At 39.2% G+C, this 15,163-nt stretch overlaps 1 protein-coding gene across 3 annotated transcripts; it reads left to right on the plus strand.

Annotated features, from left to right (window-relative positions):
* The first annotated feature begins 103 nt into the window (after positions 1–103).
* On the plus strand, positions 104–13,038 carry knl1 (kinetochore scaffold 1). 3 transcript variants are annotated; one of them, XM_086019491.1, is made up of 32 exons: positions 104–252; positions 814–848; positions 927–966; positions 1,089–1,148; positions 1,220–1,302; positions 1,374–1,429; positions 1,526–1,547; positions 1,629–1,672; positions 1,752–1,804; positions 1,925–2,630; positions 2,763–2,778; positions 2,928–2,971; positions 3,046–3,095; positions 3,505–4,042; positions 4,128–4,165; positions 4,395–7,097; positions 7,202–7,334; positions 7,410–7,459; positions 7,548–7,646; positions 7,715–7,830; positions 7,942–8,032; positions 8,257–8,373; positions 8,944–9,028; positions 9,597–9,659; positions 9,748–9,787; positions 9,882–9,986; positions 10,126–10,217; positions 10,693–10,758; positions 10,908–11,017; positions 11,129–11,250; positions 11,343–11,468; positions 12,693–13,038. In XM_086019491.1, the coding sequence occupies exons 2-32, from the start codon at positions 820–822 to the stop codon at positions 12,787–12,789; spliced, it is 5,994 nt and encodes a 1,997-aa protein (XP_085875617.1). In that variant the 5' UTR covers positions 104–252; positions 814–819; the 3' UTR covers positions 12,790–13,038. The 3 variants fall into 3 exon arrangements, with proteins under 3 accessions (XP_085875617.1, XP_085875619.1, XP_085875618.1); XM_086019493.1 differs by having other exon boundaries at positions 1,529–1,547; XM_086019492.1 differs by having other exon boundaries at positions 108–252; positions 809–848.
* Positions 13,039–15,163: the final 2,125 nt, after the last annotated feature.

Here is a 15,163-nt window from a genome sequence, read left to right on the forward strand (position 1 = left end):
ATTAATAAATAATTCTGTAAACTCACAGAATCAAACTAAATGAATAGTGAATTTAAATATTTATGGTAAAAACAGCGGCATAAGTTCACTGCGCATGCGTGAAGGCGGCTAAATTCAAAACTCCAGACGTTGGCTATCAGTTGACGCATAATCGAGCAATTTGTCACCCTTTGCATCAAGGATATACTTATTTGTTAACGCGTACCAATATTTATCAATAATCATAACGGTTTCGCAAGTAACCCCTGAGAGGTATGTATGACCTTCTTATTTATTTCCACCTTTTTGCTCCCTTTTATTAATGACACGCTATAATGCTAGCAAGCCAAATACAAGTCAACACGAATTAGGCTAGGTTCACACCGCAGGCAAATGCGACCCAAAACGGATTTTTTTTGCCCATATGCGACCTGTTGCAGATTTTTTTTACGACAGTCTGAACAGTTCAATTCCGCTTTTTTTCAAATGTGACCTCGGCCACTTTCATATGTGGTCCTTGGTCGGATACGTATCGGATTTGTTGCAATGCAATCAAAGTGTTTGATGAATGTTGGTGTCTTTTTGGTGTGACATCAAGCCCGATGAACATGTAATTTGACGTTCGTTAGTGTATATTTGCTCTCATTTGTTAAAACAAAAATCTCCCCAAAATGAAAACCCACTTTTGAAAAAGACCTAATTTATGGGAAAACTGTTCACCCTCAATGTTTGAAAAGTATTATAACTTCTTTTTGACATTTCTCAAGCGATTAAAAACAACAACAACTTAAAAGGTTAATGCATGTACCTAATACTCTTTTTTTTATAGTTTAGTTGAAAATGGAGCTCTTGGACTCTGGCAAGAATGAGTGAGTCAAAACACTAGATGTTCTTCTTACTCCTTGTAATTAGGTTATGTGATTTAACTTGTTTGTTTTATATTACAGTGAAAACAGAAGAAACTCCTCCAGTAGACGCATTTCTTCTGTGAGTAATGCCAATGACCTAATGAAGAAAACAAACAACAGTTGGCATTCTTACATACTTTATGGAAAAAAGCACAATTACAACAATTATGTTTTCTAATTATTTATATTTTAAATTTCCAGATTCTTAAAGCCCCACGGAAATCAACAAGATTCCCAGATCCAGAGCAACATGTAAATGAGGTAAATGGAGTTGTTGGTTTAAAATGTATACTAGCATATTACTACAATTTTAATGCATTATTTTCATTCAGGTTGAGTGTGCCAAACCAATTGAAAAAAGAAATTCCAGAAGAGTTAGCTTTGCGCCAGCCAATGATGTCCTTCTTTATTCCAGGTAAAACACTGAAAACCCACTTCTTTGTGTTAAAACAACAACATACTTTAATACTGTCTTCCTTTCCAAAGGGATGCAAAAAATGCCACGCCTGCCAGAAGCCCATTCCAAGAGTTAATGTCTACAGGTATGTAAGGTCTCAAAAATATATTGGCTATATATGATTTAATACTGAATATTCAGCTGTTTTGTAATTATTTTCTTGTATTTTTTTTTTTTTTAGCAGCGATATCAGCACAAAATAGGTAAAGTGACTATTTCAAATTATCTTATTTTGTCCAAAATAAAATGATTTGTATGTAGTATTTTCATTTGCCCCAATGTAGTGCCCAGGTGTCAGTTGGTGAAGATGGGAGTCAAACAATAATGGGTATATCTTTTTTAAATTCTATTGAACTGCTGTTTGCTGTTGCATGCATTGTAAATATGTGTGTCCAAAATCAATCTAGGAATGGAACCAGGGATAAGTGCGCCTCTTCACACCTATGAACTAAAAGAAAATGTGAGATTATTTTCATTACTGTACCAAATTTCTACATTTTGAATATGAATGCTTGTAATGTTCTTCAAAGATGTTTTACACATTTTATGGATGTTCATTCATTTACATTTTACTCAACAGGCCAATTTTGAACCTGGGCAAGGGTTTGCAGAGAAAACTGTGATGTATAGTGAGGATGATGGCTTCATGGAGATGACCCTGAATCACACTATCAACACCACTGATAATGAAGACTGTCTTGTTGATGCTGCACAGAAAAATAGAACCGCCTTGCTTTCTTCCGAGAAGAAGACAGCGGTGTCCTCAGCAGATGGCGAAAGCCTCAGCCATAATGTGAAAGTCGCGAGAGATTTACAAATGCCGTGCGCTGGCAGAATCACAGATTTCAGAGTTATGTCATCAGTGTCGAGTGTTGATCCTTCTTTCGACAACTTGCTCCATAGACTTTCAAAATCGTGTGGATCAAATGTGAAACCACACGGGACAACGTTGGAAAGTATCATGTCCCAGATCAAAACCCAGAAGGTCAATGAGGAAAAGGAAAATCGAGCTCCAACTTTGGTTCATTCTGAAATGGGGAAATCGCCTCATAACGGCAGGAATATTGGACACTCTCAAGATGATGATGATAGCAAGATTCATATGACAGTTACTCACACGGGCCACGTTGCAGGACTGACAAATGATGACGACGATGACCCTTTTCAGTGTCTTTTTCCCCAAGAAGAAATGTATTCCCAATGTGATTCTGCATTACAAGCAAGACGCAACCCACAGACGTTGCAGAAACGGAACACAATGATACCGGGGTCATGCAATCCAACAGGTACTTTATTTCAAGTACTAACACATTTCATTGCCTTTAAACTGTTGCTACAGATTTACTCATAGTTCATTTCACATTTCTGAGTAGCTTTTTAACAGATTTGATTACATGTTTTCTTTTTCTTTATGATAGAAGCGTTTGGAAACAGGTATGTTTGATTACACCCTCTCTTCAGTCAGTCATTTTACTTCATTATGTTTCAGGAGCTAACACTCAGAATTTTTGTCCTTGTTGTGCCTTAGATGTTGTTGTATATAAAATTATTGTATGAAGCAAATATTGTTTTGTTCTCAAAAGGTTTGAGAGGGGAAATGCTGAAGAAGCGACTCTTCAGATAACCGGTATGTTATTGTTTAGTTAAATCAGCGGCATTCATCTAATGTTGTTTTTAGTAACTGGTGCTTTACCTTTTTAGATACAAACTCTTTAAAGGATCATTCGTTTCACACACTTCAACAGGAAAGGGTACGTTTTGAAATGCAGGATAATGAATTACCTGTATATTTAATGTATGTTGGCTTTATTACGTTTCTTAAATTAGTAGTTGTTGGTAGTTGAAAATAAACAGTATAATCTATACAGTCATGACAAAGGTTTTTGCAGCTGGCTTCAGTTTTATGGTTATTATTGAATCGACATTATATTGTTGAAATGAGCAGGATTCTCCCAAAATATTTGGCACACTTAGATTTTTTAGAAGGGTCAATGTTATCAAAGTATTGACTTTTGGAAATATGTGATTTATTTTTTTACAGAAACCAGCACTACGACTATCATACTAGGATTTAAAACATTATGAATGTGCTCACAATTTGGTTTTAACCTCACTAAACATACTTTTCTTTTTTTTTTCCTTTTTTTTTTTTTTTTTTAGGAGGTTTTAAAAGAAAAATCCACCGAGAAGACAATGATGTTCACTGCGGATAACGCCTGTATGGACATGACGCAGAGTTGTACTGCTAAAATCACAGGAGCTGTGTCACTTCCCCCAGCTCCATATTTTAACAGTTTTCTCTGTGAAGGAAAAACAGGCCTTTTAGCATCATCTAGGGAAAAGAAACACAGAGCGACTACTGGCCAACCTGTTTCATCTGAAACAATTTTGGACCCCGATTTTGAGAAATTCCTTGCAAACATCTTTAAAAAAAAAGGCCCCAGAGTTGATCCTGGACATGCTGGCATGGCTCAAAGGAACCCTTTGGTTAGGGCAAATGATCAAGCAGTTAATGGAGATCCAATCCGTCCCAAAAACAACCTGAGCTTGAATATGACAGAATTTCAAGCAGGTGCTGTTGGCTCAAATGCTGAGCCTCTCCAATGTCCCCTACCTGCGCAAGTAATACACCCTAAAGGTCGACAAACCACATTTCATCAGCTGTTTTCTGATGAACGGAGGTCATCTTATAAGACGGGTACAATCATTTACACACTATTACCTTACTGTTAACATTTTGAGTGATATTTGCAACTGAAAAAAAATTTCATCTGTACATTTAGGGAAGGAAACCCGATTGAAGCCGTCTTTGAAACATCAGGTAAGCTTTTCTCTCCTTTTTACATAATTGATCTGCATATTTACTTTGGTGTTGTGAGTTTTTTTCTTACGTAGTCTAAGTGCCCTGTCTCAGAAAAGTTGGGAAAACACTTAACTGCAAGAGGAAGTTGCTTCTTTGGCAATAAAGTCTGTACCGAAACAGAACTAAACGGATGAGTCAACTAAATAAATGGCAATATGATTTAATTCAAAATATTGGTCTTTCTCAGGTTAATTCTGACACTCAAGAGGACTACAGAGAGCAAGCAGCGAGATTACAATCTGACGATTTCAAGTTGGATGTGACTCAAAGTCGCTCTGTAAACACGGCCAGTGCTTTCACGATACAGTCACACAAAATTCTGGAACCTATGCCTAACAGTGATGAGAGAACAGTGAGGTTCACAGCAAATGACGCCACAATGGATATGACCCAAAGTCTTACAGTAAACATTGATATGCCTTTTGGACCGGGCGCATACAAAAATGGCCACTCTCTGCATGCTGGAGGAGAGAATACTATCAGGTTTTCAGCTAATGATGCAGCGATGGATATGACACAAAACCTCACCACGAAAATTGATTCTCAGTTTGAAGCAAGAGTACACAAAAAAAGCCACTCTGTACCGACTGGAGGAGAAGAAACGATCAGGTTTTCAGCAAATGACGCTACAATGGATATGACGCAAAGCCTCACTGCAATGATCGATACTCCCTTAGAACCAGAAGTCCACAACAGTGTTAACTTCATCCAGGTTGAAAGAGAGAAAATGATCAAGTTTTCAGCAAATGACGCGCTGATGGATATGACGCAAAGCCACACTGCAATGATTGATGCACCATTTGAACCACAAGTACACAAAAATGACCACTTTGTACCTGCTGAAGGAGAAAAAACTATCAGGTTTTCAGCAAATGATGCAGCAATGGATATGACGCAAAGTCTCACTGCCATGATTGATGCACCATTTGCACCAGGAACACACAAAAATGCCCACTTTGTACCTGCTGGAGGAGAAAAAACTACCTGGTTTTCAGCGAATGATGCAGCGATGGATATGACCCAAAACCTCACCACAAAAATTGATTCTCAATTTGAACCAAGAGTACACAAAAAAACCCACTCTGTACTGACTGGAGAAGAAACGATCAGGTTTTCAGCAAATGACGCCACAATGGATATGACGCAAAGCCTCACTGCAGTGATTGATGCTCCCTTTGAACCAGAAGTCCACAACAGTGTTAACTTCATGCATGCTGAAAGAGAGAAAGTGATCAAGTTTTCAGCAAATGACACGGTGATGGATATGACGCAAAGTCTCACTGCCGTGATTGATGCACCATTTGAACCAGGAACACACAAAAATGTCCACTTTGTACCTGCTGGAGGAGAAAAAACAATCAGGTTTTCAACAAGCAATGCAGCAATGGATAGGACGCAAAGTCTCACCGCCATGATTGATGCAGCATTTGAACCAGGAACACACAAAAATGTCCACTTTGTACCTGCTGGAGGAGAGAATACGATCAGGTTTTCAGCAAATGACGCAGCAATGGATATGACGCAAAGTCTCACTGCCATGATTGATGCACCATTTGAACCAGGAACACACAAAAATGCCCACTTTGTACCTGCCGGAGGAGAGAAAACGATCAGGTTTTCAACGAACGACGCCGAGATGGATGTGACAGGAAACCTCACCTCAAACATTGCGACACATTTGGAACCAGCAGCCGGTGAAAATGTCAACTTGGTAACTGCTGGGGGAGAGAAGACTATAAGATGTACAATGAATGATTTGTTTATGGATGTAACACAAAGTCACACTTTAAAAATTTCTGCGAGCGTACCATCCAATGAAATGTCTCCTGCCAAGAAACAAGAAGAGATGTGTGGTGTGCCAAGAAAAATGCCTTTATCAGTACTCAGTTTCAATCCAGGACAAAATATATTGTGGAATACAGGTTTCCCTTCCACCCGCCACATGGTCACCAATAATAGTCTTTTAAGTAAACAGAGGAACGTGGATGGAGAAACTGATGTAAGCATCAACCTGACAGATGTTCAAACGGGCTTTATTGTTGGCGACAGATGCTCCGCTGAGCCGCCTCAGTGTGAATCGTCAACACAACATCCGTATGCTGATGTTCAACAGAGCCGAGAGATGACTTCACAACATACCACTCAAGAGCTTGGTCAAGATGTCGTGGAATGTCCAGATGCTGTCGACTCAGATGAAAATAGCAAAGAAGATGAATTAGGAAAAAAAACTAGCCCTTTGTCACAGAAGTTAGATTCACCTACTACTTCAAGGCAGTCTGGCCGATTACGCAATTCAGATCTTTGCACCGCAGCTTTGCCCGATTTGAACCCTGACGCTGGCAAAAACACAACAGACAACAATGATTTGGTACCGGAAATTGTGCCGGTTGTTAAAACAGGCTTAGAGGATGAGGATACCCAACATGGTGCGCAAGGGTACCAAACAGCGGCAACTCCTTTCAGATTTAAGATGACAGAGCTGATCTCAAGACTGTCAACAGGAGGCTTTAAGCCAAAGCTGCCACAAAAAAGCAGAGCAGACATCGGCAACTCTCAGGAAAAATCTGCGAGTAGAACAGCAACCGACATTACCAATCAACTGCAAAAATGGAACGATGATGACATGAGTGACATTTATGATGAGGAGCTTGGGAGCTGCGAAGATTTATCGGAAACGCTGGACACCAAAAGCCCCCCCAAAATCCCCGAAAACACAAGCCCTTTTGAAGACTTCAACAGAGATGAAACCTTACTGGACAATGTTTTTCAAGAAACCAGCCCAGACTGTGTCCAAGGAATCAAGAGACACCTGCCACCAGATGAAAACGACACAGAGGACAAAAAGAAAATGAGGGCATCCAATGTGATGTTCCCTGAGGCCGATGCAATGGTATGTCAGTTTGCATAGAATAAACTAAATCCCTCTCCAAAACCATTTCTGTAACCACTAATTTATCAGATGGTAAAACATTCCCACGTTTGATTTCCTACCAGGAAACAGCAGCTCATGTTCTGAAAAATGATCGCGTGAACATCACTACAGTTCCATCCATGACAAACCAGCCTACGGATTCCTCCAGCAGTATTCACTCAAACAGCAGCCGATGTGACGCTTCATTAAACTCTAGTAAGTTCTTCCAGTGCATATGTTTTGTCAAGTTGTTTTCTTCTTATTATTATATCAGTGTTTTGTTGTCGTCAGCTTTCAAACAGAGCATGTTGGAATCCCATCTCGAAGACGGTGATATGCAGGTTTGTTTTTAGATCTTTTTTTTTTTTTTTTTTTTCATTGCTTGTTTTCCCACCAAATCCTTGTGATTGCCTGTTATTTTTCTCACAGAAATTAAAGGATGGCAGTATCAAAGTGCGAGAGTTCTTTAAGCTCTTCAACATAGACTTTGTGATCCATCAACCCCGGCAAAGTGTCCTTCCTAGCAGAGTAGGTTTATGCTACCAAAAAGGTCCCCCAAAAAACGGCATGCAATAATTTGCTTTTGTTGTGCTCAGGTTCCATGTGGCACTGGTTGCTCAGCAATGGATGTGTTGAAAAACAGACATATAACTCATCCTATTCAAATGGGCTATGAAGAAGATTTCGAGATGCTCTCTAAAAAGGTGGAAGGGTAAGAGTATTTTTTTTATTTTTATTTTAATTATAGTCATAAGGGCCACTCAAATTCAGTACACTTGTGTCAGAAAAGTTTAAAAGACATACTGCACCTTTGTCTTCTCAGGTTGAATTTCAGAATGTTGGACTTAAACAAACCTCTCAAGGTGATCAATAAACATTTGTGGGCAGATTTGAAACAATGTTCAGAAAAGGAGGTACTGCTTTTTTATTTTATTTTATTTATTTATTTTTTTGTCAGTATGCTTGCAAAATTTACCAAACAGCCTTTTAACATGCCCATACGTCACACCCATCTTCCTGCATCAAACTGTTGCCATCATGAACCTTTCCCCAAATTTGTATATTCTTACCTGTCATACAAGTATAACGAGACATTCAGTGAATTTAGTCATGGATTGCCTTTTGTTTGAATCAACAGATCAGATCTTTTGGTGTAAAACTAAAAGAGAGAAACAATTTCTTCAGAAAGATGAGCAAAATCCGTGCACATGAAATGAAGGAGTCCCTGTACTCAAATCTTGTACAGACTCTTGTGGTAAGTAGACAATCCCATTAAAAAAAAAAAAAAAAGAAAAGAAAAACTTAGAACAAAATCAACCCAAACATATTTTTTTTCAAGAATATGTTCTATGCTAGACCACTAGTTGAAACAGGGCATTCTGATAAATATTGCATTTGTGGAATAAGTGTTAATCCACTCGTTTTTAGCCATCTCTGGGGGCAGCCATTTTGTCTTCTGTCGACTGAAAATGGCATCACAACTACTCACAACGACCAATCACAGCGGACCTTTTTCTGAATCTGAGCCGTGATTGGTCGTTGTGAGCAGCTGTGATGTCATTTTCAGTCGACAGACGACAAAATGGCCGCCCCCAGAGATGTCTAAAAACGGGTGGATTTTGCTGCTTAACTCTTATTCCACAAATGCAATATTTATCAGAAGGCCCTGTTTCAACTAGTGGCCTTGCATAGAACATATTTTTGAAAAAAAAAAAATATATATATATATATATATATATATATGTGTGTTCGCGTTGACTTCCGCTTCAAGTGGACTCTCAGGACTGGTTAGAGATCATCTGGCATTGAGATTTATTCTTTTCAGGACAAGCAACAGAAGTTCAAAAGTACAGCGGAATCTCATGAGATGATCAAAATTCTGGATGATTGTATTGGTGATTTGGAAGCAGGTAATGCCTTCTCTGAAAAATGTTCAGTTATATTCAATGCGCTCATGTTACTTAATTAGTTATTTTATTTGCTTTGTTATTTAGTTCATTAGTGTGTTTATGGTGTTATCTATTGCAAGGGTCACCAACATTTTTGAACCTGGGAGCTTCTTCTTTGGTACTGATTAATGCGACCGGCTTGATACAAACTTCTGAAAATAGCAAATTATTTTCTAGTAAATTATCATCAGATAGCTTGTCCTTGGGGGGGCTACTCGGGCACCATGTTGGTGGCCACTGGTCTGTAGAACCTACGTACTGTAGTATCAGGGTGAAAGCACTAATGTATACTCGTTATGGTCAAATGAAGCTTCGTGAAGCACTTGTGGTATTTAATGACCCATCTAGATGACACTCTTGTTTTAAGATGCTGTGGAAATTTTATACATTTCCATTGCAGTACGGTTTATCTTTGAACCAAGAGCACCACCTAGAGGAGTATAAAAAATAGATATCACAAGTGAGTGCTTCATGAAGCTTCATTTGACCATCAGTACTGTATACCCTTATATTGATGTCCCCTCACCAGAACTAGCAGCAGTTGAAGAAAAAGGAACTGAAAACACGTCAAGTCTGATGTCACTCCAGGAAGGTAAGCTAGCACATTGCGTATGTTTAATTGAATTTACTGTGTACCTCTGAAGTCCACTTGTTAAATTCAAACACATTTTCTTCAACAGAAATGAAGAAAGTCAACGAGGCTTTGGATGACAAAAAACGGTAAACAGATCAAGACAATTCAAGTGTTTTTTATGTCAGTTAATATTGAAAATTGTTTCATATACAGCATATTTTCTTTCCCTCCTTACCACAGACAAATATTTGAAATGGAGTTGCAGAAACAGCAGGCGTCAAGAAAATTGAGCAGTCTGAAAGGCGAGACGAAAAATCTTCAGAGCTTCATCGGCGTGCTTGACACGTCAGTTTCCCTTTTCATGGCTTCTTACTCGATATGATGCTGCAACTTACAAATGCGAACTGTTTAATTTTGCCCTCGGGCGCTCATCTCTACACAAAAGATAACCGTGTCATTTTTTTTCGTAAATGTTTTTTCTCAGGCTGACTGAATGGAGCATAAGAGAAAAGAAGGAAAACTACACCTTATATACTTTCCTCTACGGCACATTGCATTTGCAGGTGGTGCACGCAGGTATATATTTTTTGCCTTGTCAGAAGAAGTAATGCATTTTACTAGTTGCCAATACAGGACTTGCACTTATGTTGAACCACTGACTTGGACTAAGCCACATTTTAGGGGTGCAATGTTTGAAAAGCAAAAAAAAAAAAAAAAAAAAATTTGTGTAATAATGTCATAACATAAAGAAGATGAAATTGCATTTTTAGTGCCGTTTGGTGGTCATGATATAATATTGTCTGATATATAGATAGATATAATAATCTCTCTATCGACTAGATCTATCCAATTAAAGGACAGAATTTCAGAGTTGTGACTGGTGCCTGAAAATTGTCAGAAGCCTTGCTATCTCCTCCAAGGGGAGGTCCTGTAAGGATGTATGACATTCAACACCTACGGACAATTTATAGACAATGAAACGGAACATGCATGAATTTAGAATGTGAGTGGAACCTGGAGAAACTCTAAATGTGCTGTCTTTGTTTTGTAGGAAATAGCGCTGATAAGGAACCTGAGCGTAAAACCTCACATATCAATTTCCAATTTCGTCTTGATGGTAAGGAAAACAAAAGTCTATATGAAGTGTGGCGATGCAATTTGCCTGAGACACAGTATGCTCATTTGCAGTCTCATCTACCCAATAACTATTTTTCCCAATATTTTTACCCTATAACTAATTTTCATTTGTTTGATTTGTATATCTAGATGAGAAGTCGCAGAGCCACACGCGATTGGTTCACAAACTGCTCTCTCGGTACATGGAGGGTGAAACGGCCTGGGTTGAGAAGTACCCAACAAGTAGTTGCATTCCAAAGGTCTGTGTGGATGGATCACAGACGATCCAATATTGCTGTTCTAATTGAATTGGACGTTGATGCTGTGGCAAGTTACTGTGGTTTCATCTATGTTTTTCCTGTCATGCGCAGCTGCTCCATGACGTGTCCTTGGTGGCGAGTACCTGTCGTCTCTTGGGGGAGGAGTTACGACTGCTGAAAATGTGGGGCGGTATACGGCTCAAGATCGTGGACATCAGTTGTGAGGACACTCGGTAAGTTAGTTACCCCGAGTATTGGCTGGCATAGTTTGTAGTTATATTCTGTACTTTGGCATTCAAATAACAATGTTGTTGTCTTGTTCTAGAATAAATATTGTCTTCAGTAGTGTGAGGAGACATTCCAAGTTTGAGGTCACCTTGTCAGTCAGTTTGGCCAACCACCTCTATGTTCTGCAAGTGGATGGCTTCAAAAACATCTTTGGAGACACGACGTACGTATGACCGAGGTTCTTAAAGCGGAAGTCAACCCAAGCATATTTTTTTCAAGAATATGTTCCCCGCCGGCCTACTAGTTGAGACACGGCATTCAGATTAATTTTGCGTTTGTGGAATTTAAGTTAACCAGCAAAATACACCCACTTTTAGCCATCTCTGGGGGCGGCCATTTTGTCTTCTGTCGACTGAAAATTACATCACAACTGCTCACAACGACAAATCATGGCTAACCTGTTTTCTGAATCTGAGCCGTGATCGCTTTAAGACTGTATGAGAAATCATGTTAAAGCAGCGGTGTCCAAACTATGTCCCGTGGCTATTTGCTATCCATTCTTCGAGGTCTTTAGTGTTTAGTAAAATAATTGACACAACCTGTATTGTACTCCTTAGTTTCTCCACTGGAAGGCAAGACAGAATAACAGAAGCTGGTCAATAGGGTGCCAGGTCACAACGCACAGAGGTCACCATATTACATTCAATGAAAGAATAATAAAGATTTATAATAAAAAAGATCTGTTCTTAGATGAGCAGGTTAAATAAGTAAGGCTGGGAATTAAGAACCTTATGATTCAATTTAATTTTTTTTTTTAGGTTGCCGTTTAGTTCTATTTCTTTTTTTTTTTTTTTAGGTTGCAGTTTCCTGGATGTAGATTCAGTCAGAAATACAGATAAAAAAATAGGAGAACGCTTTGAAATATTAAACCCCGTCATGTAGTCGTAAGTGTTACATTTTGTAAATATAGAAAATGCACATAACTAATTTGTGCAATTGTAGTTAAAAGAAAGAATGCTCAATAATAACTTATTTGTTCATATGGAGTACAAAAGTAAAAAACATGATGACAGTTCTGTATTGAAAAAGTAAAGTGCATCTAAACAAGGTGGCCAAACTTCACTTCTGCCTTTAAAAGTGGCGCTGGTAGGGAGCAGGTAGCCAGTCAGGGCTTTTAACGGTAGCTTAACACTTGCTGGTGCACGTAATTATGTACGTACTATGTAAATATGACTCCCGTCTTATACTGATAGATTTATTTATTTCAAGCATGTTTAAAATAAACAAATAAATAAATAAAGGTCTCAAGCACCAAAGCGGCCCTTGCATCTTTCTATTTTCTCTGTGTGGACCTTGGAAGCAAAATGGTGGACGCCCCTGAGCAAAACCCCTCAAAATTTCGTGGACAATGCTTACTGCTTTTTCATGTCATTGTTTGTGTGCGCAGGGCCGAGCAGATTGAGCAGATTGTGAAATCGTTCACTCCAGCCAAGAAGCTCTTGACCAAGATCGTCAAAAAGATTCATTGTGATCTACTTTGCTGAAATTTCTCCAGTCTGCACTTTCATAAGTGCCATTGTTTCTGTCTGCAAAAGCGGCTCAGATAATGGATGAGTCAGGCTGCAGTTTCCACAGTCGCCTTTAGATGGTGATCATGTTCTACTTTGTTTGCGAAAGAACTAAGCTGTTAAGGTTAATTGCTGCACCGAATGTGTTTTTATAATAATGTTAATTGTTTTGTGAAATAATCTTTTGCATGTATCGCCCATTTTCCAATAAATGTCATGGCACAAGCTTGAGTCATTGTTCTTACTCTATCTCCAGACCAGCGAGGTCCTCCATCGCAGCTGCTCGACAAAAGTAATGTCAAGTGTGTCAAATATGTGCATTAGTGCGACGTTGCTTCGATCCAATGTCTGTTGGGTGACACGAGACTGACACCGAGGTTATTTGAAAGGTCAAATGAAGAGAGACAAGCCACTGAGAGGGTGGGATGGGGGTTGGGGATGGGGGTCCGTTTCTGTCTGAATCCCTGACATCAAAGGTGAAAGGTGGCTTTCCAAACCGTCACCTTTGAGTAAGGCATCGGGGAGAACATTTCCTCCATCCTTTGTCCTTGACCCCCCCCCCCCCCCCCACCCCCCCCCCCAACCCCACTCAGGAATTACAGCTTCTGTCAAACCACATCAAGCAGACCCGGGATATTTAAGCGAAGGTTGTCTCAAAGCGTCATTTGGATATACTGGTAGCAGTTAAGTCGACAGTTCATTGTCATTTTAACCCATCGGCAAGAATACTATGATATAAATGCTGTTCTTCTTGAGGATGGAAACAATGTCACAGCTCACCCGTTTTCTGGGTTTGGTCAGATGACGTTTGCAATTTGAGCTCAAGGGTACACTATCAGTTTGAGTTGACAGCAGGGGGCGGTGCTACATAAAATGTCAGCCTCCTTGGATGGCTGAAAATGGGTAGATTAGTGTACTTGATTTTTATTCCAAGGCTACGTGCGGGCACATAGAAGCCAAATGTGGATCTTTGGCGTGTATCCATGAGGGTACTATCCAATGGTTCTATATATCACCAAATGAAAACAAAATACTTGTTGGATGTTAATCCCTATATATCTTGAGTGTTCTATGGTACCAGTGGTGTTGCCAGGTGTAGGCGTGGGTGGGCGTTAGTCTTACCCGGGGGGGCAAAAAAGTGCTGCAATGCTCAAGTAGGTCGAAATCCAGCGTAGGGCTTCTTCACCTTAAAACACGTTTTGTTTTCTCTTTAATGGGGAAAACTGTTGTTGTGATTTGGGCTAAACAAGTAAAAGTTGATTTGATTTTATTTGACTTAAAAGACACCCATAACTGAACAGTATGGACATGCAGGTGACAATTTTTTTTTGGGGGGGGGGGGGGGGGGGGGGGAGTTCTGCCATCAGAACTACATCCAGTTTTCTTTGGATGGTGCCCCCCCTCTGGTAACGCCCCTGTATGGTACTACAGTTTATTGAGTCATGGGTAAAGAACAGAGCTATCACATTTCTTAAAATAATAAAAACCTTACAGAACCCCGGTGGTGAGCAGTGGTGCTACTATATGGGACCATGGGTTCTATCTGGATCAGGTAATGCAGCTATCAATCTTAACAGAATTGTTTACCCACCAACACATCCTAATGTGTCTTCACATCAACCACATCATAAATATTAATGACACCGTTTTCCTTCCCAGGTAACGTTTTTATCCTGATATAGAGGTATTAAAAAAGTCCTACAATGCGGTACTAATTCTATTAGATGGATCATTTAGCTTCAGGTAAACTGATTAAATCTTTTTTATCCTCACACCTAGAAGCACTATTTCACTGTAGTAATCTCGTCAGTGTCCGCAAGTGACATTAACAACTGTAAGGTATTGTTCTGAAATTGGTTTTGGAAGATGGAAAGCTACTAAAGGGTTTGATTTGTTATTGGGACCCTGGCAGCCAGCTGGAGCTTCAACCAAGAACTGACGTAAATATCATTTTATTCTTGGAACAATTAATATTTTCAATTTTTATGCTGTGAATGTTGATGTTCCTTCGGTTTTCAGCAAGCTCTTATTTCACATGGACCCACGACAGTTAGGATTTGTCCAAAAACTGATGACAACCTTGTGCTTTTCAGTGTTGTTTTGTTGCTTTTATTTTAAATTTGAAAATGTTTTTCCAAGTTTGACCAAATTCCATACATATGTACATATACATATACTTCCTGATTGAAATGCTTTTGAAGCTGAAGCACTGCACTGCATCATCAGCTGTTTCTTTCAGTTTTTGCTATATTATCCTGTTACATACGAGGGGCAAGTTGACTGCATCAGTTTTCAGTTCTCATTAAGAATTAATGTGTTTGCATAGCAATAATTTTGTTATCATTCTTGT

The sequence above is a fragment of the Filicampus tigris genome, chromosome 20 (assembly GCF_054856515.1).
Source record: "Filicampus tigris isolate MCC_2025a chromosome 20, RoL_Ftig_1.0, whole genome shotgun sequence".
In the NCBI taxonomy this organism is placed as follows: Eukaryota; Metazoa; Chordata; class Actinopteri; order Syngnathiformes; family Syngnathidae; genus Filicampus; species Filicampus tigris.

Coding starts and splice junctions, on each gene's coding strand:
- knl1 (XM_086019491.1), top strand. CDS start 820: ATGGAGCTCTTGGACTCTGGCAAGAATGA. Junction 1,805..1,924: donor CCTATGAACTAAAAGAAAAT/GTGAGATTATTT, acceptor TTTACTCAACAG/GCCAATTTTGAACCTGGGCA. Junction 10,759..10,907: donor TTTCCAATTTCGTCTTGATG/GTAAGGAAAACA, acceptor TTGTATATCTAG/ATGAGAAGTCGCAGAGCCAC.